A 26,894-nucleotide genomic window follows, 5' to 3' on the forward strand; every position below is an offset into this window, starting at 1 on the left:
TAATGGATGCCTGAAGCTCCTTCCTTCTGTTTGTTGCAAACGTTTTCGATGGTAGGTACAAAGTTAAAGTCTCTAACAACCTTTATTCAGCGAATATTGATTGATTGTCTCGGAAGAGTGCTTTCATTTTGCTTATAACATATCGAAAAGTCAATGACGAGCGTCGTCGTACAGAGAACGTGAAAGGAATTGTGAAACAAGTAATTATGCTTAGCATCGGCAAAGTCGTTTGAAGCAAATAATTTTCGGTAGACGCAATGAAAAAAAATTTATCAGAGAGAAGGATTGTGTTACGAAATACAATTTTCAACTTGGAAATTTTTGAAAGGATGTTAAGATAAATTCGACTTCAATTAACAAAGAGATGTAGTAACCAAGGTAACAGAGCCAAACAAAGCTTTGTTGAGTATTAGTTGGCATCCGACTATTGATGGATGTAGAATCCTGCCAAGATATATTTTTAAGCAACATGTGAATCTATACAAAAATACTTTGCGACCGAGCTAAGCAGATTCAAAGGGTTCTGTCCAGAAGTATTTTAAAATTCTTTTGAAATTTACTGCCTTCGTAAGAGCTCACAATGGAGAAACAGTGTAATTTGAGTTTTGGCGTTGCCAAACGAAAAGAGTCGTCAGACGTTTTCGTTAGTGCTACGGTAATCCTTTCGAACCAGTTAAAGGAAGTCACAACTTCATATAGTAAGTGTACGTATGAGGTGCCGCGTAGCTGAGCAGATAAGAGCGCTGATCACTAACTCAGTGCACACAGGTTCACATCTCAATGCGGCGGAGAATAGTATAGATTCAAGGTATTTTTCCATTATTTCCTCAAACCAAAAGCAAGAATATGTTAGTTTCCAAATTAAACAAGAGCTTAGTCATAGCGACTTATTTGAGCTATGTTTAGGTGTTTTGGAGATCTCTGCTTAAGGTAGTAAGTAGTTTGTAAATGTGTTTGCGTATTTTTTTTTTTTTTTTGACCGGTGACAATTGGAAACAAGTGAGAGTGTGTGCCCAATCGGTACGTGTTTCGCCATTGCCGACTGAGCGCTCACTACAACTACGATTAAAGTAAGCCCCACACAGTTGAATTCATGTTTGAAGGCAGTTGTAAGTTAGGAAATAACTAGCTCGCGAACGAAACGAATTGGTTCTGCAAAATACTAAAATAAACTGAGGCTTCAAATTGTTTTGAATCTGGACATATCCATAACATCAATATCATTCACCCCAATGGAGGCATTTTTGGAAGCATGTACTAGTTAGTCCCTTTCACATATATACTTTCTAAACAAGTCGAAAGCAAAAATTATATTTTAAATAATCTCTTCCTTCTCTCTCTACCTTCTTCTCTTCTCACTATTTTTGTTTTGATTTTTGTTTTTGTAAAATTTCATTCCCTTAATATTTTCATAACTCACGGAAGCGGATAACATACGCAAATGTTATTACTTTATGACTAAGCACAGAGTGACACGTAAGTACATTAGCGAATGTATGCTGATACATTCAATATGTGCAGCTAGGTACACTGAGAAACATTAAGCTCTTAATATTTATCTCCTGACAAAATATTCATAAAAATGTATTCTTGTTTATGAGTTTGTGAACGTTTTCAAAGCAACAGAGAGAAGCCTTCTATTAACCTCAAAATGTTGAAAGCTTTTATGAGCACGATCTCAAGCTTCAACCAACAACAATTCGAAAAGTAAACAAGCAGTACATTAACATCAGAAATAATTTTTAATGCTCCCAATTCAAATATTTTTGTATTAAATCGAAACAAAACAGACAAGTGCATCAGCAGATGCGAAATTTAATCAAAATTAAAATATTTCATTTTGAATTTTTTCTAAATTCGTTTAATGTTTTTTTCGTTTCGTATACATAGTACGTAAATATGAAACCGGAATTTGCACCTAGGTGATCTTAACGTTACATGTAGACAGCATACATGTCTGCAGTCGTAGTTTTTTTGACATCTGCAACCACAACGGAAAAATAGTTTTTTCAACGACGAAAATGCCGAGCGTTAGCAACTGCTATAGTGAGTGCTTAGTCGATAAAGGCATAAGACTGACTGATTGGGTACATGGCAACTACGTTGTCGATGATTGCTGATCTATCACATGAATAGCTCAGATTCCGTTGCCCGAAAAATACCAGAAAAAGTTGTTTCTATATCGTATTCCAATCGGGGAAGAGAAGCGAATCTATTTAAAAAAATCCTAATCACTCTCACTTGTTGAAGAGCGCTTCACTTCTTAAAAAAATGTATGAAACTTGCTCACAGTAACCGCGTATTTTCTATACAAAAATTCCGGTTTTACATGTGTACATACCCCCCTATGAAGCAATCGCTTCTGACGGCTTTAGCTCTATTGACGCCCAAGTAACGGCGGTCTACGCAAGGGAGGGTTCCACTAATCAAATTCAATAAAAAATAATTGATAGCAATGTTGAGATAGTCATGCCCATATTCAGAGGTTAATTAAAGACTTCTCTTTTCGTATATATTCTGCCGAAGAATTTTCATTCGTTTCGTTTCGCTTACACATTAGTAGCCAAATTGACTGGTTCGGCCTTGTTTAGCATTTAAAACTTTGATCAATTTTTGTTAATCATATGAAAAATAGCGGTTTTATATATTACGTAACTCAAAACCGATTAAAGATGCAATCAATTTTCGTGATTGCAGCTAAAATTTCCGCAAACATTCCGGATTTCAGAATTAAAAAATGAATTTGCACAATTTCCACATGCATGACGGAAATAAGTTTACCTAAGTTTTAAAAATGCATTAAAAGCGCATTTTTAATAAAAATTCAGCCAAAGCATTTAAAACTTTATTTCCGACAAGCAACGTGTGTTTCGCGTCAGCATGAATGATGTGATGATGTCAAACACAAGCAACGTTGTCATCATCATAATGTGACGCCACGTCCGCACCCACCTCGCTCTAATAATTGCTTTGTTTCATTTTTAACAGCCACACCGTCAAGGCCAAACCAAAAACGGGGAATGGAAATCTTTGAAAAAATGCTTCAAATCTTTCTTCAAAATTTGATCATAATGAAAATCAACTCTGTTCGAAGAATCATTTCATATTTTAAGTGGATTCTTGGTTACGATCGCAAGTGCATGAAGGCACCCTGAACGGAAAAATTTAGTATAATAAATAAAAAGTTAACAAAACGTATGCCAAGCTCTTTAGTGAAACAAAGTTGTTGCTTGACTTGTAAAATTTAAATTCGTCGATACAAATGTTTCTCTCGCAAATGTTTGGGCACAAGGGAGATGAAGCACACAAACCTTAAATTATCAATTGTCACTACCATGCAATATACAATATTGCAATGGTGCAATAGACACCTCGCAATTGAGGTGTAAAACTACACCGATTGATAGTCTTCAACATATTTAAGGACGAGCTGTTGCTTGTAATTTTTAATTTTATTGTCAAAATAATTTTCTTTTACAACATAAAAGAAAAATTAAGATATGTGAATAGACGCATCTTTTATTATGATGATCTAAATTTGTCTGTCCGTCTGTGCGTTCGATGTTTGTCGATGCATTCCCATGTTTTACTTACTAGTCTCAGCTTTCGAGATATTTCTGTGAACTTGTCTTTGTTTAGGCTCAGAACGAACGAAAATGGCTCGGGACGGACTACTTTGCCGATAACTTTCCATGTGAGAACTTATTATACGAATTACATGAATAACTTTCTAGCATTTAATGGCAGGACGTCGCCAATTGTCACCTTTTTTGCTATATATGAAATGAATTCCATCTATCATCGGCAAATTTCATCTTTGACGATCCAATATTTATTTTACTCACTTTTCCGATATTTTACAAGATTTACATATAGTATAAATGTTACCCGCATAAACGCATTCGCAATCATTTTTAAATTTATTCATATCGTCATACTAAACGGCATTCAGCTGCCTGTCACTTCAGCATAATAGAAATTTATTGGCATTCGGTCAAACTTTTTTCTATTAAATAATTGCCAAAAATTACCAAACATTGACCTTGACATTTACACGAACTCTTCTTTATTTGTATGTGTTTCTGTCGAATGTGTGGATTTCACACCCAAACGTAGAAAAAGGCCAACAGAGATATGTAGTCGGAAAACTTTTTCTAACTAAAACTTTTGACATTTGTTGCAGATCCATAATTGATTTTTGTCAAAAAACACAAAGCATAAAAAAACCGAAATTGAATTTGTTCAAATAAAGTGAACTCTGCAATTTTTAATTCATTTAATCCATAAGCAGCAATGTTTACAAGTTTTAACTTTGTCAAATAATTGCGATATGTATGCACTTGAGGTGCGATGCTTTATCATTGTCGATTCAAGCAAAGGAAAAGCATCACGGCAGAGCTAATTATTGATATATTTAGGTAATTAAGTGTCGAGGCCACGGGCCAGCTTAATTAAAATGTTTACCAATGTCGACCAACCGGTGCAATTAGTTTTCTATCACATCTGTAACGGCCAATTACTTACCTTCGTTCGCTTCGTTTCTCGGACAAAAGAAATTCAGTTTTTCTTTTACATACGCCTTAAATTCTATAACTATCGTAAGCTAGTTTGTACGTAAATGTAATTATCGCGACCGTCTGGTATCCTCGGGTGTATATACGTTGAGGAACTGCCAGCGTTTAGCTCACAGGATTGCAAACGGAATGACACAGTTCGAGTGGGCCGGTAGGTGGTGCAGCACAATCGATTTAAACTTCATTAATTGGCTTTGTGCACATTTGTGTGAAAAAGGGAATTTCTTTTCTGCCTTTGGTAAACAGTTTTCAAAAACAAGTTCAGGGTGTTTGCGTTCAGGTTGAAAGCCCAGTTGCGAGGAGGAAAGTTGTTTTTAATCGGCAGCTAAAACGCTTGCAGGCAGTTAATTAACCTCGAATCAAAAGGAAAGCATCATATAAGCTATGCTAATGGTCCTCAAAAGGCTAAAGTGAGTGACTCTGCTCACTACCTCCACGTCCGTGTCAAGAAACTATGTTTGTGCTCACACAAAATAGTACATAGCACTAGGAAGTGTACCGAGATTTTTAATTAATTTTTAAGGAAAAGCAAATTTCTATTCAAAAAGATTTTTTGCTTAAATACCACAGAGATTCCTTCTTCTTTACACATTCGGTGAAGCATAGATTTCACATTGAAATCCTTTTCATAACCGTAAACACTTTAGCACTTCATATAACTTAGCACATATGAAGGGTTGTTGAAAAGAAAAGGGGCCTTTATGTATACGTATGTATACACAAACAAAAGGTGAAAGGTCATGCGTTAAAAATAGCACTTGAGTTACTTTTAATGATTTTTTTAAAAAAGAAAAAACTCGCTTTTTATAAAATAATGCGACAATTTTTCTTAAAATTACATACGCAAAACGCAAAAAAAGTGAAAAAGAAAATTGAAAGGATTCCGAAATTTATATATGAAACACGCATGGAACAAAAGTCATAAGCATGTGCTTGAAGAATAAAACAAGAAATACGACTATATGAACACTTAAGACAACCAACCACCAGTTTTCGTGATTGAGGGTTAAACGGGGAAACTCTAAAGAGGGAAGGGAACACAAGTGTGAAAAACCGCATGCCGTATGTATCATGATTTGTGTTGATCCGCTCAGCTTACTTATTGAAGATAATGTTGGCTACTTACTTACTAGTCATCAAAATCACTTCTTTGACTTTCAGTGAACGACAGATTTTTTTAGTTTTCCTCTTAACAATTTCAACTTGCATTTCTCGAACTGAACGTGAGACATTTTTTGGAGCTTCCCTTCGTTTTTTTTTTTTTTTTTTTTCTATTTGAGTGAAATAAAATAAATTTACATTAAATTGTGTTTTGCTTTCTCTTTTCTCGCTCTCTCGAAGCGAATGTTGTCGTTCTTCCGTTTTCGGTGAAAAAAATATTTCATTTCCCTACGTATGTAAACTATGGGTTGAGAGGCAACAAACAACAGCAAATAAAATGAATTTTTAAATAACTGAACGTTTCAGTATCCATTATTTTTACTCTTCCACACAACATTTTTTTTTTTTTTTGTTCTTGTCGCCTTCTCTCTTTCCCCTTTATAAATATTAATATGGAGAATATTCATAGGGTGGGAAAGAAGCTGCCGAAAGGACCTTTAACGAGGGAAAGAACTTTTGCCAATCAAGACACAAAACAACTTTACAATTACTTAGATAACATAGCATGGCAAAGACACCTGAGACTGCACATAAAATTTAATCGAAAGCTCCTAATAAATTCAGGAAATTCCAAATTCCAGTCCAGAGTGCGCAAAAAGACTTTTCACTAAAATTCAAAACACCAAAAAAAAATTAAATAAATAAAAATATGTTTAGAGAAGAATATCACCTTGTGCTAATGTTTCTACACTTGTATAGACAACAGTTTATGCATAACATGTAAAACACAGCAATGGAACACGCTCATCAAACAGGCTTCAATACCCTACAGTTACTCATATAATGACTTTTCAAAATAAGGCGTCAAAAAAGTGATCCGATCTGAAACGTTGTCAATATCTTTCGCGCTTGGATCGGCGTACTAAATAAGAAGGAGAGACAAGCTTAGATCGATGATGGACACTTTCTGTCCGACTGCAAACTGATCGTCATAAGAAAAGGTCAGGTTATCTCAAGTCCTTCTGAATATTGAATACATCGGCATGAAGTTGATGGGCCCTGAAGCGCAACTGGTGTAGAGCATAAAATCAAAAAATTTATGAAGAAATATTAATATGCGGGTTTTTACATACAAAACTGTAATACAATCCTTATGAAGAGTTTTTAAAAAAATTTCTTCAAAATTTGTTGGGAATAAAGAGGAGGTAGGTGAGGGAGTTTTCGCGGAATAATGCTTTTCGTCGTTGATGCTTTTTGCCCTACCGTTACAAGTGAAAATTTTGCACCTGGAACAACATAACAACAATTTCCCGGAGCTCTAGTGAGCATCGTGGTGGAAGGTTGCTTTAAAAAAAAATGTTATCATATTTAAGATTTTCTTTCGCTCGCAAGTCGATTGTAGAAAAGAAAATTTTTAATGTGGTGAGACAGTCCTCCCTAGAGAACGTTAATTTTAAGTTGCAGACAATAAGCGTGTTCGGCAAAGTTTTAATGACTTTTTCAATTTTCACATCATACACTCTTTATGGGATGGAAGGGATTATTACCTTTGAGAATGTTTTCAAAAAATTTTACAGTAAATGAGTCTACAAGGCTTAAAAAGTACATTTGCAGACTTGCAGCGTTCGCTTATATTCTTTAGTAACGAATAAACCAAAGCCGTATTAGTCTCGTGCTAGCAAATGCTTTTCAATAACACAATCTCTCCTTTAAGTTTAATAAATCATAAATGAAGGGCTTTTAAGCGAACACCTATTTAATAAAAGCTTTTAAAAAATGTAGGCATCAAAAATATGTTTTTTTTTTTCAGGAAGAATTTTACAAAAAGTTTTTAAAAACTTTTATCTAATTCTAGTTTTGGTTATAAGCGTTACTTCGACGTCCATTACCACATTTTAAGAAGCATTTAATCTACTTTTTTGCGTGCTTTTCGTGAACGCCAGTGCAGATAGTTCTCAAGATCGTTAAGCAGATTTAGTAGGTACTTGAACTTGATGCTTACGAAGACTACCTTCAGTTAATTCAGTTGATTTCTCCGCACTTTAATGGTAGAGGTCCATTTATAAATATAAGTATGGAACTCCTGGCAAATATTTGTTAAGAGAATTCTAAGAGTTTTTATTCTTTTACTTTTAATTCAATAACGATGAATGGAAGAGTGCTTGCTCAAAACTCTGTTTTAAATATTTTTGCTTTTCCCAAAACAATTTCAATGAAATTATTTTTACCCTTTCATCGTAAGTTAAAATGCTTACCGTTTTTATGTTTTAAGAGGAGATTGTTATACGCATTCAAAACGGAAGAAGAAATGAATGAAAAGATGTAAAAATACTGTGTTCTACTTCAAGCCACTCTACCGTGACCACCATCTTGATGTAAAGCATATGTAGTGCAGTAGGGAGAGAACAATGCTTGTAGTATTCACGCACCGATCATGCACCAAATGCTGCTCTTTTTTATTTTAAGACAAGGCGGCGTTCTCATGTGCTCTGCAATGGATAGGACTTTCTTCAGTTCAATTTTTTGTTTAAAGAACTATCCTACCTATATTCATCTTAACTTGCGAAGGGGCCACAAATTTCGTGTTGTTACCTCGTACATGTCGAAGACGTTTAACGAACATGAGTCGGTTGTTTTCAAAGACTTTTCTCAGAAATAGATCGGAAAATATGTTTGCCTTCTTTCTTTTGGAAGATGGATGAACGGATATTATTCGACAGAAACAACTGAGGGTGTGTCACGTATCACGAATTCCACTAGGTCTAAGTCTCTAGTTTTGAAATATAATGAAAAGACTCATTCAAGAAAGCGATGTTTTCTATTGTTCTTTCGATAACACTTCCAGTGTTTAAGACATTTGAGATAAATAATTGCATGTCAAAAGTGATAATAGCTAACAGGAGTTACTAGGTTAATAAAGAGGTCGTGTACCGATAAAACTAAAAGATGGCTTTATTAAGGCCCAGGCAAAATACTTCGTGTTTACATTAAGCCATTTCTATGATGGTGAATCATTTGTTGTTAGCTTCCTGAATGCTTTAGAAGAAGAAGAATAAAAAATTATAAGACAATTTGTTTACTTTTTTGTGAGATCATATTAATTTTTTTAAAAATAATTAATTCGTAATGTTTTTCGAAAATTAATCGCTTCATTAATAAGTAGTTTTTTATTTCAGCTAAGAAAAAGTTGATATAATGCTATGTGTTGCACGTGGAAAAGCAACATTAATATACCTGCCAAGTTGTGCCTCACGACACATTGTGCAAAAAAGGAAAACTTTACTAAAGAACAAACTAACCGAAATGTGAAGACATTTCTCTTTTTCTTTTTCGTTTTCGTTTTCGTTTTCTTCGTTTTTCATAACCAAAAACGTCTGTGCTTCGAATTGTAAATACTTGCGTCAAATTCTTTCATGACATTCCTACTCGCACGCATACACGTACTTACGGAACCATATAATATATCGTACAATTTGAAAACTTTTTCTATTGCATTGTACGTAAAGGACAATATTTAATAAGATCCCCGAGGAATTTCCAAAGAAATAAAACTACAACAATTTATCAAAAATAAATAAAAAGACTTCACCTTGAAACAAATTCTATTAATCGACCAGCTCTTACATTTCGCGTTAATGTCGACTTATAGTACGACTGCGCTGGTTTTTCACGCTTTTTATGCTGAATAGCACCAAGCGAACTAATCAAAAGTAAACCATTTACTCTTTGCGGCCATTGTTCAATTTGGGCGGAATAGAACGGCTATGCCGCTGCTACTCCAGGTACATAGGAGGGACACACGTTCGGTCACTGGGTGATAACTCCCTTTGCTACTACCTTAAACATATTGGTACCTCAGAGACAGACTCATGCAGATTTCGCAAAGGACCGATGTTTATAGTGTCGGCCATAGCAGGTCATAGCTCCGAACCAATGAAGATGGCGCCATACGTAAGGATCCCAAAGCTGAAGGTTTAGAAGATTGAGTGAGGGCAATAGATCCTTTAGGACCCGACGCGGCTTCGCCATAACATTAAAACACAATGCCAGTTAATATGAATGGAAGAATGAAGCTTCAAATCCTCTCTCGGCATTTGCGTTTTTACATTTCCTTGCAGGCAAACGACCTAAGCAACTGATTATATCCTTGAGGTTCAGTGAAGGAAATAATAACCACATGTTAAATAAAACTCTGACTCGCACATCACTCTTTGAAACAATGGGTAGAGGAAAATTCATGTTATGTGCTTAAAAAGTACAATTTTCTGTATTGTGTTGAAGGCGGTACCTGTTGGCTGTAGATGGCATTGCACAGACACACATTTACCGTTGTATAAAATTTCAAATTGTTTTGTTGGCACGATATTGTGCTGTTCTGTTTTTGTCATACAATTTGTGTTTACTTTTGTTTTATGAATTTGTCCACAGAATATTTCGTGGCACTATCTCCCACAAGCGGGTAGAATTTCTGGGAATGTCGGAATCAAACGCATATATAGATACAAGTTTATTCCGTTATAAAATTATTACGCAACATATGGTATATGTGTGCGAAAGTTCTACGCAACCAATCCAATCTTAAGATATTTGAATAAAAGGGATACGATATGGTGAAGTAATTGATTTATTTTATCGAAAATGTGTAAAGGAAATTTTATTACTCATAAAATTCGATTTAATTTTGAATTATTCACTAAGATCCCATACAGATACGTTCGTTTTTGCATATAGAGAGATTAGAGAAAATCCTTTCAATTCGAATTGTAAGCTTGAGTGAAAGCTATCATGCCTTCATCCTGCAAAATATACAAAATAAGCAAAAACTGTTGAATGGAAAAAATTGAATAAAAAACCAAATGAAAAAAACAAAATGAAAACAAAGAAATTGCAGGAAGCAAGGAAAATTTGTGTAGATAATATAGGGCAGACGAAAAAGGGACGAGAATCAAAAAAATAAGCAGGAGACGGCAGCAAACATACTTTTTAAGTGCAAAAGTGTGGGAAACTTGCGTAGGCAGAAAATACTGCCGGGTTGATAAAAAGAAGAAGAAGAATAAAATGTGCACAAGAAATTTATTCCATAATTTTTTCTCTCTAATGAAATACTGACATTTTCGGACGAGGAACAACGGGACAGACGGTCAACACGTGAACGCATTTATTCTTACTTAACATTCCACATCAAGATTGCACAAGAGTGCGCAGTTTAGCCTTTAAGTGCTTCATATAGTGCAGTTATGTAGGGGAGGTATGTTCAATAAAAAGGTGACTTTTTATTTCTCCCGAAAAATATTTACTTAATAAAGTGATGCCCCCTTCGATATACTATAGCTGTCACGGTCAGGACTTTTTCCACTTCTGATATGTGCTTTTCGGTATGGCCTTGAGTTCTTCCAGAGATCCTTAGTGCGGGAAAAACTTCGTCCTTTCGTGAGTCTTTTCAGTTTTGGGAAAAGCAAAAATTCGGAGGTGGTCGTACATATGAAAATACAGACATCCGTACAAGTTATTCATAAAAAATTTAAAATGCGCGAATGATGGCGATGAGAAATCCAGTTCGAATGATTAGCGAGGCCATGGTCAAGATCGAAGGTAAAATGTCTGTTGCCAATTCCATCGAAAGACTTACATATAAAATGGATTGCGTTATTTGTACACATACAAATTGAAGATGAAGGGTATTGAAAATTCGCGGCAGAGTAAAGAGGATTTTCTTAATCGTCTTTCATAATCATTGTTAAGGCCCGTCACGTATCTTTCATCTCGGCTTTATTAAAAATGATTCTTTAGTACATGGTTGTGTGACCCCTTACGATCTTTTTCTCCCTCCACCACTTACATCACATTCGACTACATTTTGGCCTAACACGGACGCGTTCACGCTGTAATGCTACGAGTTAAACGAATATAAATGTAATAAAAGTTGACTATATTCATAACGATGGAAAAGTTGTATAAAAAGCATAAAAACAGAAGCAATTTGTTTTAGGAGGTTTCAATATAATTAAATTAATGCATACGTGCATGTCAATTATTCCACTCCTTCGGAAAAGGCAAACAACGGTAGCTTTTCGTTTTTCCAAAAAGACCTTGAAGTATAGAATACGAACAACGAGCGGTAAAGGGCGTAACAAACACCACATTTCCATGAATATCAATGACAATCGTTTCATTATTTTCATATTATTTCAAATTTAAATTATTCAAAACATTTCTCAAATTTCTTTACCGAGAATCAATTATTTTTCCATATCATTGCTCTTATTACTACTAGAGATGAATAGTGGAAAATATGCTTAACACTGTCCTGGGAAAAAGTAATTGGATTAAACTTGTCCTTTATTATTTTGTATTTCAAAGCGGTAAAGTTGAAATTGGTTGTCATTGAAACAACAAATTTAATGAAAAAATTTTCATTCATTAAGTTTTGTTTATTTGTTGCAAACTGTTTAATGGAAGGACTAAGGGCCATCATGACATGTTTCTTTAATCCTTCGTTTAGGAAAATTTATTCTCAAAATCTTGGCTGGTTTTCAATTTACTTACTTCTTCAGTAATTCAATATAGTGCTCAGAAGGATTGCCCTAGTGACACATGTGTTTGCCTTTTCAAATTCAGAGAGCAGAGTTAATCTTACAAGAAAAAAAAAACAAAAAATATGTAACTTTGTGCAAATAGCTTTTGTGTTTATTCTTTCATTCTCCATGACTAAGGAAATGAAATAAATGACGACCATTTCTTCTATTTGTTGACTTCACGTATGCTTTTCATCCAGTATGACGAATGGGAAAAAAAGCTCTTAAGTATTTTCCCAATTTATCAAAGCAACAACAGAATATTATACAGTAGACTTCGCCTATAACACAACCGAATATGAGATGGATGCAGCGTGTGATTACTGGCTCTTTGCGAAATAGAGGTAATTAATGTGATAATCCTTACGTAAAACACAGCGGTCGATAAATGCCGGGGTCGGAAGGCAAAGGCTTCTCTTACAAAAAAATTTAAAATTACTTTTACGAGTCACAGCGGTCTTAGTGACGCTGCTTTTATTGTTTTCAAAAGAATGGGAGAATTCGAAAAATTCCTACGCAGGTTAAACGTTTCTTTTGTTACGTCATGCGAAGACTTTCTGTTTACTCTTAAGGCTTAATAAGGAAAGGCCAAGAAAGCTTTCCGCTAACAGTTACTGCAATATCCCCACTTTTCTCCACTATGCAGAGTCCAAATCAGAGTCCGAATCACTGCAAAAAAAAACCAAAGTTTGCAATTGCAAAGTGGCTGCCATTAATTATCCTATCCGAACTTTTTCCTTCCGCTTTTATTCTTTTCATGCGCGTATGCACTGAAATACGCAACATTACATTGTTGTTCTTTTAGTTTCACGAATCTTATATGTATAGGCTTTCGTTTGAATAAAGAGATCAAACATGAGTGTACGCTTGGTGAACTCTGCTTCGTCAAATATATTGCTAGGGTACTTGAAATTTCGATTACAATTCCTATACCCTGCCTCTGACTAGGCGGAATAACGCATTCATTTTTGATACCCTTAACTATGAACAGCACATTACTATGAACTGATTACGCCAGTTAGAGTTGAAATATGTATTTCAGCGGAAAATTAAAAATTCTCTATCCTTCAGCTACGTTGTGGATTGACCAAATTATTAACTATATCTTATTGATTATATTTTTTTGAAAAGAGAAAGGAGCAAAAAAAAAAACCTGTTCAAGTATTCCAAGCTATGTACGCATGGATGTAAAGTTTCCCTGAGATAATAAATAACCATTTCATTGTGTTGAACTTTCCCTATTTCTATATACTTGATAAGTTGTCAACTTGTACTTTTAGATTAACTTTAGATTGCACTTTTATTCGATTTCGGGCAAACATACGAACGAGAAACAAATTTCAACTGAGAAAGTCATTACAACAAAAGTTAGAGATGGCAATAAATTTTATATGGGATATAAGACTAAACTTTCCTGAAATTAGGCAAACATTTATGGCTAATTTAAAGCCTTAAGAGTGGCAACAAGAAATTTTTATGCATATATGTGGTTGACTTCTTTGTGGTAAACATCTTTTAACCATAAATACGAGTTCTAATGTATTTTAAATTTGTCTCCAATAAATGAATTGATTTAAGATAGCGATTACAAAAACTGAGTTGGTAAAGCACTGAATGTTCGCATCGGCCATCAAGCAAAATATCGCTATTGAATGTGTTGCAAGCTACAGGGGGCAACTGCGTATACAGACAACATCGTATCGTATTTTGATGTTCAAGCGAATCTTGAATGTACGATGCAATTGCAGTCATTGGGTTCAATGCTAAGGTCGTACGTAAGTAAGTATGTGAGCGTTGTTGTCTTAAAAAATCGAGACAGTGTGAGAATGGTGTTACCATACTCGTCTTCGACGGCAAACGACAATGAACTGCCATCTAAATACGAACAATAAAGTAACGATTATTAGTTTGTCGTTGTTTGTCGTCCACAAATTATGTGACGATGAAGAGATTTTCATTTTTTTTTTAAACATTAAATAACTAAGCAATTTTATGTTATAATGGATATTACATACATTTCGGATATTTCGGTTTGACAAAGGACTATCTGCCATATCATCTTATTATATCTTTGCAAAGAACGGATTGCCTATAAACAACTTGCAATATTATATAAACAAAAATTTGTTCTATGATAAGAATAATGATTAATGATTGTTGTCGTAGCAACGCTTTGTTTTAATTACCGTTCAGGAAAGAATTTTGCAGCATTAAATTTACCCCATGGGTTGTTGGGTGTAAAGATAAACGGATAAGAATGCGTTGACTTGTTGCAATTACTGCGGAATTTTCTAAATATGTTCGCATTCCCTCTCGGGCCATTCAATGCGTTTATATTTTGTTGTGGGAAAGATACTGGGAACTGCTGCAAAAGCTATCCAAACAATTTTTCAGATAACATGTTGGACAGTACACGTACAAGGATTGCTAACATATGGACGTATAGACGCCTACTAACAAAGCTTTAATGATTACAACTGTTTAAAAAAATAATTTCATTTTTGTTGTTAAATGCATAACAATAATTTGGTGGCGTTTAATTTATAACGTAATTACTTGCAATCCGCGACATTTTCAATAATTACTTTTATTGAGTAAATTTGCAGTAAAAAAATTAAGAACACAACTAATAAGTAAACAAGTTTCAAAAATCTAAAATTAAACAAAAGCGAAATTTTAATTAAAATAATTACATTATTACTGTAATTACTAATTTAGCCGGATAAATAAATTCTAAGACTAAAGCCTTAAGGCACTACCAGCTAAGGCTACCGTATTTATTGGAAACCAACGACCTTTGCGTTGTCGTTACTCGGGATCTTTCGCTTATGCGGCCACCCAGGCGGATTATAAATTTTTTTCTTAAATAATGCAGATTGAATATGTGAAAACGCATAAGGTACACGGCCCGCAATGAAGGACTCTACACCAATTCGCGTAATACAATTATTCATACAGCGAGTTTTCAAAATAAAGCGTTAAAGGAAAGTGGTCGAAAAAGTGATCCTCTACAAGCCTAGATTGATTGATTGAGAAGGTGATTCGGAATCGACATGTGTAACAGAACGGTCCATTGGCCAAAATACGTCACTATACCAAATTTCATCTCGCAATATCTTAAAAACTGCGGTCTATAGGTGCACCCCAAGGGAGCAACACGGCTGCCAGCGACTGCGCTGCGTCTAACGACTGCACTCCAATTATCGACTGCGCTCCAGCTAGCTGGTGCTGGTGCAATCAGGTCGTTCTATCTTAAGTACTTCTACATACATTCGCACAGATTTAATATATCCTTGCAGTACAGGTTGTGCAAGGCATAAAAACTTATCGATTTTTTAAAACGTTAAGCGCATAATGCAGTTTAAAATGGTTTCTGTTCAATTTGTGAAAGACTAATAACGTGTTATTAAAATTTTTTGCCTAACGTGCGTTGTTACAAGTTTAGCCACACTTAACATATACCAAATATTTACTATTAACGCAAATATAAATCCAAGAGTCATAAATTATTTGTAATAATAAAATTTTAGTGAAGTGAGAATCATATAATTTTTCTATAAAATTATTTTAAATATGCGTTATTTAATTATGCCTTCTCTTAAACATTTGTTAAACACGTTTGTGAAAATTTCTAAATTTTGTTATAACGACAAAGAGGAGAAAATCTATTTTTAGGGGACTATAACTGCATTAACTGTGTCGACCTCCTTAGCGATATACTCGAATACCCGTGAAACACTTGACAAAATATGACAAAAATATTATCTACGATACGTTTTTATGCCAAACACAATTTCATAAGGATAACATTTTATGAGGAAACCCGACAAGGACGGATGGACGGATCATTACATATATATTCGTCATACACAGTTAATTGGGTAAAAGCGATGTTTCCCGGATACATAAACACGCAATGATCATTTGAAAATCAATAAGCAATGTACAGTACGTCTAATATGACTGAGCCACTTGAGGTTAGAGAACAACTATTAGTGGCTGTAATTTTATTCCCACACACGTGCTTATAAGCGATGTGAAAACACACATCTGTGCTAAAATACTCATGAAATCTTGTCGAACTTTTTTTAGCATTTGATATCAAGGTTTTTTCAGTAATGCTTTGATTTTCATATCATCAATAAAAGGGAAATAAAACAAAAAAAAAAACATTTGAAATATTTGAAAAAAAAAGAAAAACCAAAAAACACGTTTTCCGATTTTTTTTTTAAACTAAATTTTCTGTTGTAATCTCATAAAAGTAAAAACCAAACACTTCAAAAACTTTTACGAATAATTAACTGACGATTGAAAGCAATGCAGGCTCCACAAGCTTTAGCTAGTTTCCGGTGTCAGACCAATTGTAAACACAAAGAATGTCAACGTCATGCCAATTTGGGTGTAATGGATAAGAATGAGTGCGAGTGCGCTCAAGAAGAGTTGAGTGGCTCCACGATATTTCTAGAGAATGTCATTGATCTATCCCACACATTGGCTCAGATAATGGTTATTTGCGGTCTGCACGAATGCAAGGCCAAGAGTGCTGTCGACATCATTACTTATGCTTTTCTCCATTATGACTTAGTCTGTTATTGCTTGGATGAGAAGCCCAAGAAACGCTTGCGTAAAGAGGATATATTTCATGAATTGGGACGCAAGTGCCTTATGAATCGGGTGGAAGCCCATTTGGCCTATACTATAATTAAGAGAGGTTTCAAGGCTTACTATTATAGTCCGCAAATAGACGAAACAGCCAAAGATTACAATGGTCGTCCGAGCTTTTCGGACGAGTGCGTCTATGTGCATGCAGCGAAAAAAACAGCAGAGAGTTACGCTCAATTCGATGGTTTGTCGTGCGACGAACAACGTGGTATTGAAGCTAAAATTAAAGTTATCTACAAGAAATTCTACGATCGCATGCAATCGCGTCAAAGCAAACCTGACCATGATCAATGCAATTGCTGTTTCTGCGCGAAGAAACGTGGTCATCTTGTGTATGGCAAACCGCCACCATGTACGACGACCAAACCACCTAAGAAGCCCCACACTTGTCCACACTGTTGCAAGCGCAAAAAGAAGGCTGGCATTGTGCATCAACAAGCGTATGTCGCGAAATGCCCAGTGTGTCATCGTTCGCGCAAATACTGCACGTGTGCAAAATATGATTTCGGTATCGAGTGGGTGCAAAGCATATGGAATCGTCCCGACATGAATATTTACTATCAAAACACAATTGAGAAACCGCAGGATGATTCCCTACCTCATTGCCGTCCACAAGGCACCGAATGGCAAGAAGAAGCGCAGGAAGAAGAAGAGGACGAGGAGCCTGTAGCGGTCGACGAGAATCCATTGGAGGAATAAAAGAATGGCATTGGGAATATCGCAAATAAGGGCGGATCGCACAAAAGTGAATTGAAAAGTTGAAAGCAATGATCTTTGTGAGTGTGAGTTTTGGTTATTAAAAAAAAAAAAAAACAACAAACAAAAAACAAAAAACAATTATTTGCCTGTCCATAAATTTTTTGTTTTGGTTATATTAAGATTGAATTGATCCAATGTTTGTAGTCAAAATAAAAAAATTAGATAAACAAATATACAAAGAAAATATCAAATTGAGCTGTCAATAAATTTCAGACTCTCGAGTAAATGCATATGCGTACGTATGTACGTGGTGACGGAGACAGGAAAAAGGGATGATCTAGAGATAGAAAGGCATTAACATCACAACAAAAATGGGAGAAGAGTGTTAAAAACGCGCCATTGAACGGAGGCTACTACCCGATTTAAAGAATGGTGAAAGACGATTGTCGGTATTTTTCGCAAAAAAGTTTCTATTTAACTGGAAGCCACCTTTGAACACCCATTACCGACCTTGCCGTTGAAGAAAATTTAATCAGAGAAAAACAAACACTTTAAAAATAAAAAAAATAAAAAAAAAACAGAATAAGAAGAAAATTCTATTTGTTTTGGAACGACTCTCTTCTGTTCCAGACGGATTTACACGTCGGGAGCAAAAGTAAGTTGCAATAAAGTAAATACGAAGATTTACTTTGTATAGACGGGGCAATTATTTCCAACGAGTAACCGAGTTGCGATCATTACATACGCCAAGGGCAAAGACCCTAATAGAGATAAAATTCCGTAAGCACTTCCCGCAATTTATTTGCAGTAATAATTCTCAAAATTTTATTAACTAAGGGAAAATATTAATATTTACGACAGATACCCTAAGAAGTCTTTGTAAGTGCACGCTATGTAAGCCGAACCCCGGGGAGCTCGATAATTAACAAGTTCATAAAATGTAAATGACACCCTCCAAGGACCAGGACCTGCATTGAAGAAAGCTCTACGTTTCCTGAAGTCCCAAATGAAAAAGGGGTTTGAGCCAATTTTCCGGATCTTGGTCGACGTCGAAGCTTATCTACTACCTTTTTACTTAAGGGCCCAACGAAACTTTCAGATAAACACAGCCACCACGAAGGCAAGAAAGTATCCATCCCGGTAATCCGATGCGGATTGTGCGTGGTCGTGTCATGAGCAATTCTACTTTGAGTAAACTAGCCCCCGCAGACGCCCACAATTTCATGATTTATCTCCCTTTGGAGTTACGCCATGCTCTACAGCATTGGTTGCTAATCATCTAGCACACTATCCTTTATCGAGGAAATAATGCTTCCGAGGACACGCCCAACTACGCCCCAGCCCTATAACGTTTCATACTACCATTATATCTTGAGCAAGTTTGATGGCCTCGATGCCAGAGAACCGAATGGGATAAGAAAATGTCCTGTTTTTCTAAAAAATGAGATTCCTTTTCCGATACTCGCCTTAGACTTTCAAGTTGAAAACCTGTTGCCAGGTTTCAGATAATAACCCGTAAACCCGTCTTTGCCGAGTAGCTGAGCAGCTCTAATTAATAAGACCTTTAAAGCAAACAGCTACCGGTTTGGGAGAGCACCAGAAAAAGGTAAGAGTGATTAAAAGGAATAAATAACTTAGGATGGCTATCGATAATGTAAGATCGATTTCGTCGTTTTAACGGACAGAACAAGAACCTGAAAGGCGAACATTCACACATGAATAAATCATGGTTGTTACTCAAAGCGATGGGTAATTGATTACATGCTCGCTTAAATTTTCAACTGTTATATAAGCTTTTTCATGTCTACAATATAGCATATTATAATCATCGGGACCTGGTTTAAGTCAAATACAGAACTATTTCTTTTTTGCCAGTTAGCTGTTATTTATTTTGTCATCTTTTGTTTTAACCCATAATGCCTTTGTACGCACGCCATACAATCCTTTTTCCATGAATGAATATCATATATGTAAAGCATTTAACAAACAGTTTTCAGTCGCATTGCGTAACGTACATGTTTTAGAAAATCTCAAATACTCGTCTGTTCAGCAGGGCGTATAATTAACATTCAACATTCGTATATAAATAATCCTTTGAGAATTAACATACATAACAGCAGCTGTAGCAGCAGCATTGGCATTAGCGACAAACATTTAATTGCAGCCCTTTTTACATTAGGTAGAAAAGCACTTAAGCCCAAGCTTGAGTAAATATTTAAACTCGCGTGTATGCGTAGGAGCTACGCTCTCTATTTCACGCACATTATACAACGAATCCGGAAATGCGAAGCGCAGAAAGGCAACTAAGTAACTGACTAAGGAGCTATTTTTTAAGGAAATTCTCATACATGGTCTAGTGAAAGGGGGGGGAATTCATTTAGAAGAACTAAAGAAGTTCTGGAAATTTTCCTAATTTCTTCCTTCATTTTCCAAATTCGATTTTTACATTTTTGTACAAAGTGTTTGTTCTAAAGTTTTTCGGTTCGTTTTGATCAAAGTTTTGCAGCTATCAGGAGTAATGGTCGCGGACAATCATGAATAAATTCATTTGCATTTCGTAACCAACCGAAGGATGGAACAATGGCGCCAAATAAGACATTTACATGATGACGTATGCTATTGTCATGCCAACCACATACTTGTTACTTACTTGTTACTTGTGTAGTAAGCTAAGAGTGCCATTATTAATGAGTGCCGTTGTATGAATTTTGAAAGTAACAATGGCAACAACTTAAACACTTAATACTCGCATCCTTACTTATGTCAATGAATTAACAACCAACGAGAACTTTCACTGAAAAGGAAGCATAATATCATTCAGCTAAGACACGTAATTGCTTTACGGTTTTGATATCCTAAGCTTTTCATGCAATATGTAACACTCAGAAGAGCGTGTTAAAGTTATTAGAAGAAATAGATTCTTAAGACCAACATATTATAATTTTGATGAATACGCGTGTAAGTCAGCTGTTGGAACTCATGGTATGGATGAATTCCACCAGCCATTGATGTTGATGGAGCAATGATTGAAATAACTTACCATCTACCCTACCTACGCGCTTTTATGAAGTAAAAAATAATTAACTCTTACAAATTGCATAAGCCTGACGCACATAACCTTTGACATTTTAATAATTCCGTAACTTTATCATAAAAATATTGAGCTTTAATAAGTTTTTAATGTTTTTATTCTCCTTACTTAAGTGTATTTTTTCTTTTTTTTTAAATTACCGTTAAAATGTACACATGCAACAATTACAACCAATTTATTGTCAGATACTTCACTACCATCTTTTTTCCATACGCATATGAATTGCAAATCAGGTTTACATTACAAAAAACCCTATTATCTGTTTTATGGTGCGATTCGGAAAAGTTGCTTTTTTTTCCTTTTCGAGTATTCAATGCATTCATTCATTGCGAATGCTCTATCGCTAAATGTACGCGAGAAAGCTGCAGGCGGTGTATGGCAAATCTTGGACACTCTAGGCGTCATAAACTTTTTTTGTTTTTCAACTATGAACAATTTGGAATCATTTCTGTGTGCACGAAGTTGTTCATAAATACTTGCAAGTATCCTTTGTTTTTTGTATTGGCCATGGATGTATTACCCATTGCATTGTGGCGATTAAAAAAATTTCCGAAATATCCGAGGCGTTGCAAACGAGATTACGTAGTTGATAAACTTATCTTCCATTGCTGGCTACTGAAAACGGTTGAAAAAGGCTTGGGGGAGATAAATATGAACTTCCGTATTAACAACATTTACATTTTAACCATGAACTAAGCGAGGTACACAATTTCCTTTTTTCATTTCATATTAATGTACTTTTGCTTTTTTTTCTTTTGTTGCTGTTGTCAGACATGAAACTGTGAAGAAATATGCTAAAATAGTGTAAATTTTAAGTTTTTGTAAATATAATATTTTATTATTTGCTTATTCCCCCTCCAATCGAGTATCATATAAATTAACCTTGGATCGTTGTCGTTGTCGTTGTCGAGCGGTCGCAATAACTGCAATATATACCTAAAGATTCTTTGAAGGTGTTTAATATGAGTGCTTTAAATTATGCAACAAATTGCATTGTTTCCAATCATCCCTAAGATATGTTTTAATATTCATTACAATTTAATTATCACAAACACCTGAAATATATTTTAAATTATTGGAGAAATGATTTTCATTTGCAAAATTTCGTCTGTTAATTGGGTGATTTATTGAAAACATAGTAGATCAGTGTCAGTGTCAGTGCTGCCGGGTTATACAAATTAATTTAAATAAAACGAATGTTATATTTTCCTTTGGGCAGGCTGTGGATACTCATCCTTTGGAAAGTTTATTAAAATTGCATTTACATTGAAATGTAAATATAAACTCTGACTGTCCAGAGTTAATGGACTGAGAAAAAGTTTCCGATTTTTTTTGTATATAATAAGTCACTAAAGGGATATCCCCTACACCGGCAGGCATGATGGTAATGAGAGGGTTGGAAGGAGGAAGATATGTTGCTTACAGAGGGCCTAACTTGTTCGTTTACTTTATGGTTTCGATTTCGGAGGGAAAACGCTTTTATTCAAATGTTATGCTTAGAATACATTCAAGCTACAATTTACTTGAGTTTCTTTTGAAACACGAAACGACTGGATGGCATGGTTAAGCTTTAGAGGCCGATAATTAATCTATTTGTTGCGTATTCCTGATGCGATCGGTCCACTTTTTCGACAAGTCTCCATATTTGGCAAGTCGTTATAAGCATTTTAGGACTCTCTTTGCAATAGTATTTTGGCATTCATGCGGGGAAAATGCTGGAATAGCGTTAACTTTTCAACTCAATTAGAGATTTAAAGAATTCTTGAACGTTTAAAATATTGCCATTTCAACCTAACCTGGTAATAAAGAATAATGCCTACGTAGGCATTCGCAATAGTCGAAGAGCAAACCCTTGGAGAAATCTTTATTACATTAGTTTGGCATTGTCGTCTGTACGGTATGCCTTTAACTATCAATTTTTTCCAATTTTCCTTCCTTTGGACGTATAATGCTTTTTATATTTTAAATAATTGCGTTGAAGAGAGAACAAGTAAAACCAGTTTGTGAAGAGATTTGTGGGTTCTATTAAGAAAAACTTATATCCCAACGGTAATGCGAAAAGTTGTAAAGTATTGTTGCACGTTTTTTGGTTTATACAAAAAACTGCTTGAGTTTTTCGTTGTAACTTATATTAAAAGTTTTATTTATGCAGCACACCTGCCTTTAGCAGATGAGGTATGTGTTGAAGCTTAAGCAGAGTAACAACATGGAGTATAGTATAAAAATATTTTTCATTTTCTGTCTTATGTTTGCATTATTTAAAAATATCTAAACAATAAAACTCTTTTTAATTCCCAAGACACACATATGAAAAAGTAAAACATATATATATATATTTGTTTGGAAAGAAAATCTATAAATTTATAGTGCTTGACCTTTGCTTTCGAATATCGATACGCAAAGTACTCGTTTGCAAAACTAATAAAGTTTATCGTCAGTCAACAAATACGTAATAATGTCAGACAGTTTGTTAAAATTGTTTGCTTTTTGGAGTTTACAAATTAGAAATTTGCTGTAAATGAAAACAAACGTAGACGAACGCTTTTAATTGATTTTGCAGCTTGCGATGGCACATGAGTAAATCATGAAATCTATATGAAGAGCGAACGACTATTAGTCAACTAACAGCAGTGATGTTATTTTCAACTTTTTATTTTATTTATTTTTATAAATATAGCATAGAAAGCCCAACAACCGCGACAAAGCTCACTAACATGTATCCGACGAGCCCATATGAGGACGAGTGAACCACTATTAGCCAACTGACAGGAATGCAGGCGTTTTGAACCTCATGAACCATCATGTCTCACAAAGAAGGCTATAAGAAACTTTCTTATACGCGTTTGCAAGTATTCTAAGCAGGATGAGCAAATTTATGTACTTGGAAATTGTGGCCAGCGTGGGCACAACGAGTTAAAATCAACTTTAAGGATTACATTGAAATACTTTTCACACCTGTTTGCGTGTAGGCGTTTAACGAAGCGTCCACAAACAGAATTGTTTCAACACATTTCCAAAGAGAGCGAGTTATTGCATTTGCCTCAATTAAAAACTGAAACACAAATCCATTTTGCGCATATTGAACTTGAAACGGTCAAGGTTTGTGCTTAGATGAAGGTAAGCTTATAACTTAAAAGCAACTAGACAATTTAAAGGTCACTGGTTGCCGTATAGCGCCAAGTTAATGATTCTGTTTGTAATACAAGAAAAAAATTCCATCGTAATTGTATCACTTGACACTTCAGCTAACAACGCGACCATAATTTGTAACTTTGAAGTTTTCCCTTTCAATAAAATAACCAACCATATAATTATCCTTTCTTCTTCAATACCTACTACCGTAGAATGGGATCGTATTAAGCCCGTCCTTTCGTTTTTAAGACGTGTGCAACGTATAAAACGAATAGTACATGTTCGCAGTTAGTGTACGATATTTAACTGACTTAATCAAGTTCATCACTCCTCTTGTCTGCCTATCTGTTCGTCGATTATCTCTTGTTGGAATGATCCAGCTCGCGCTGAAAAGAGATTCACTCTGAATTAGTGATCATAGTTCGAGTTTATATTATTCTATTGCGCTTTATAACCGAGAGTAGATATTTCTACCATTCTAGTCTGGACTAAGCCTTTTGTAAAAATCATTCCCATCGATTTATTACCACGCCCATCTTCGATGACGTATTTCACAATAGTAATGTTGTGAGTAACGCTGCTTCGTATTTATCAAAGGTGAGCTTTAAGGCAACGATAATTTCTTTCTTCTTATTTGTTTTCAAGTGAAATTTAAAAAAAAAATGAAAAACTTTTCTCAAGTTTTTGAGCGAAAATACCAATGATTGCATAAAATTGGTATACTCTGGTGACTACTTAAAGACTTTCGAAAGAAACTTTAACAAAAGTTGTTGCCATGTTCTTGTTTGCTATTTATAGCCAATGGCCAAGCTCGGAAGTTTAACAGCGAAGACAAAAGCAAAACCGTTGTAATGGTTGGGAAAATAAAAAACAAAACAAGCAAAATAAATAAACTAAGGATAATGAGCACTAAAAAATGTAATAAAGTCTCTCTATTATATTTATTTATTGAATTTTATTTCGAAATTTTCAAAGAAAACGAACCGTTCTGGCGTTCTATGTATTTTGAGGACAGAATGTATCCGTTTAAGCAAAATTCGTTTCCTGTTTTCCTTTAATCTACACATGCTGCAACACTAAATCGACTGAGTGTACATAAATTCACTTTTGCTTCTCCACTTGTAGACAGATTATACAACTGTGCCATAGGATTTTCACAGTTAAGCGCTAAAATCTATTTTCCTCGAGGGGTTATTGTGCAAAAAGTGCAGATGCATTAGATAGTTGGCTTAACTAACCACATTGGCGGCAGTTGGTGCTGGAAATTTTAAGCATTAAATAAAAAAAAATTTATCCAGAACGAGGAACAGAATTCATCTATTAATTGAAGTACCCCGTTGAAATGCGAACAGTTCTTAAAAAGGAAAATACACGAAAAATAAATATTTATGTTATTAGCGTTAGCTGTTAGGATCCTTATATCAATTGCATGTTAGGCTTTCAGCTTTCAGTTGATGTGTATGCAATATTTTCATGCAATAATTGATTGTAAGCTGCATTCGCGAAAGAAGCTACAGTTAAGGAAAAAGATTTTTTTTTTCACAAAACGATTCATATAACGGCTTCTTAAAATAAGGCATTATATGGAAGACGGTCGAAAAAGTGGTCCCATCCAACCTATTTTCAATAACGTTCGACCTTGGGCCAAAGCACGTCAGTGCCACAAATTTTATTAAAACATCTCAAATATGCGACCTGCAAATAGAACACAAGAAAATAAGACAGAAAGTCGGAGAGATGGAGAAGCAAGTCTAGTGATATAATAGAAGATGGGTCTATTTCAAGTTCTCCTGGGTGTTGCTTGCATCAGCACAAACCTAATAAATCCTTGTAACACAAGTGGTGTAGGGTAAAAAAAAAAAGCAATTTTCTATACAATACTGATGGTCCTCTATAGATTTATACTTTTTCAAAATAATTCGGTCTCAATATCTCTACTAAAAGGTTAGGAGCTTTCTAGATCAAGTGAGAGCCCCTGTCCGACAGCGTATTCATTGTGCGTACAGCTCGATATTAGAATGGGTGACACAATGCTCTGATATTCTTTGATGATTCGTTGAGCCCTTTTAGGAGAGAATTCTTGAGCACACAGATTGCTTTTCTTGCTAGCAGGAAATAATTGCTAGGAATAGTATGCAGCAGTGTTGTAGTGTTATTTATATAACAACTTATAACTTTGCTTGTACATGATGTTTACACATCTTGTAACTGTATACATTTGCCTATGGCTTTATACTTACAAAAAAAAAAAAACGATAAACAAACAACAAAACAACAAAAATTTTAACTTGTATTCTAACAGGTGGCCATTGCAATCCTTTCCTAAAAACTTCATTTGTAAGCAAAAAATTGATTTTGTTGACTTCCACTAGGGATGAGTTTAAAGTAATCTGCTTGCCTCAGTTGATAGAGATAAACAACATTGGTTAAGTAATTGCTTGATTAATTGCATCTTCTGTGTTGTTTTCTTAAGTCTCATCGTAATTTTCCACAAAATTATTTCCGCAATTATTTTCTTTCTCGTCATGCGTCCTTTTCGAACTTCTTTATATAAATTTTCCTTGAATTAAGCTTAACTGATCTATTTAAGGAAAGCGTGTTGCTTGCAATTCCCTGTCCGCGGTGTACGTGCGACAATAGTTTGTAAATTTTCGCTTGTGCCAAAGTGCTTCTTCGCTTAATTCTTCACAAAATGTTTTCCTTCGAAACGATAAGAAACGATACACGTTCGTGGCATTGAGACATTGTGTTAGTGTTTCTCAACGGAAGCGTACAAACTTTCATGTATCAATATTTTACACGTCCCGCAAAAATAATAATTAATAATTAAAAAGACTTTATAAATTCTTAGGAGAATTAAAATATAAATAGAAAATTATTTAGGGAAAAAGGAAAACATTTTAGATACGCCTAAGAAGAACTTTCATGCACTCGGCTCTTTCGCTAATGTGCAAATACGAACCGCGAAACAAGAAAAGACTATTAAAATTAAAAATTAATTGTAATTAATATGAACGTTAAATACTAAAAAATTTGAATAATTTTCTTGGAGAATTGTGT

General features: G+C 34.9%; 2 protein-coding genes across 2 annotated transcripts in view; one reads left to right on the forward strand and one right to left on the reverse strand.

Annotated features, from left to right (window-relative positions):
- LOC119639391 (IDLSRF-like peptide) overlaps nucleotides 1-26,894 on the reverse strand; it is a 38,498-nt gene that overhangs the window by 10,602 nt on the left and 1,002 nt on the right. The window lies entirely within an intron of this gene.
- LOC119639664 lies at nucleotides 16,568-17,611 on the forward strand. The gene has a single exon (XM_038037227.1). It carries the CDS (start codon nucleotides 16,568-16,570, stop codon nucleotides 17,609-17,611), a length of 1,044 nt encoding a protein of 347 aa, XP_037893155.1.

The sequence above is a fragment of the Glossina fuscipes genome, unplaced genomic scaffold, assembly GCF_014805625.2.
Source record: "Glossina fuscipes isolate IAEA_lab_2018 unplaced genomic scaffold, Yale_Gfus_2 112, whole genome shotgun sequence".
In the NCBI taxonomy this organism is placed as follows: domain Eukaryota; kingdom Metazoa; phylum Arthropoda; class Insecta; order Diptera; family Glossinidae; genus Glossina; species Glossina fuscipes.

Excerpts from the sequence above, each read along its gene's own strand:
- LOC119639664 (XM_038037227.1), top strand. The coding sequence starts at position 16,568 with ATGCAGGCTCCACAAGCTTTAGCTAGTTTCCGGTGTCAGACCAATTGT.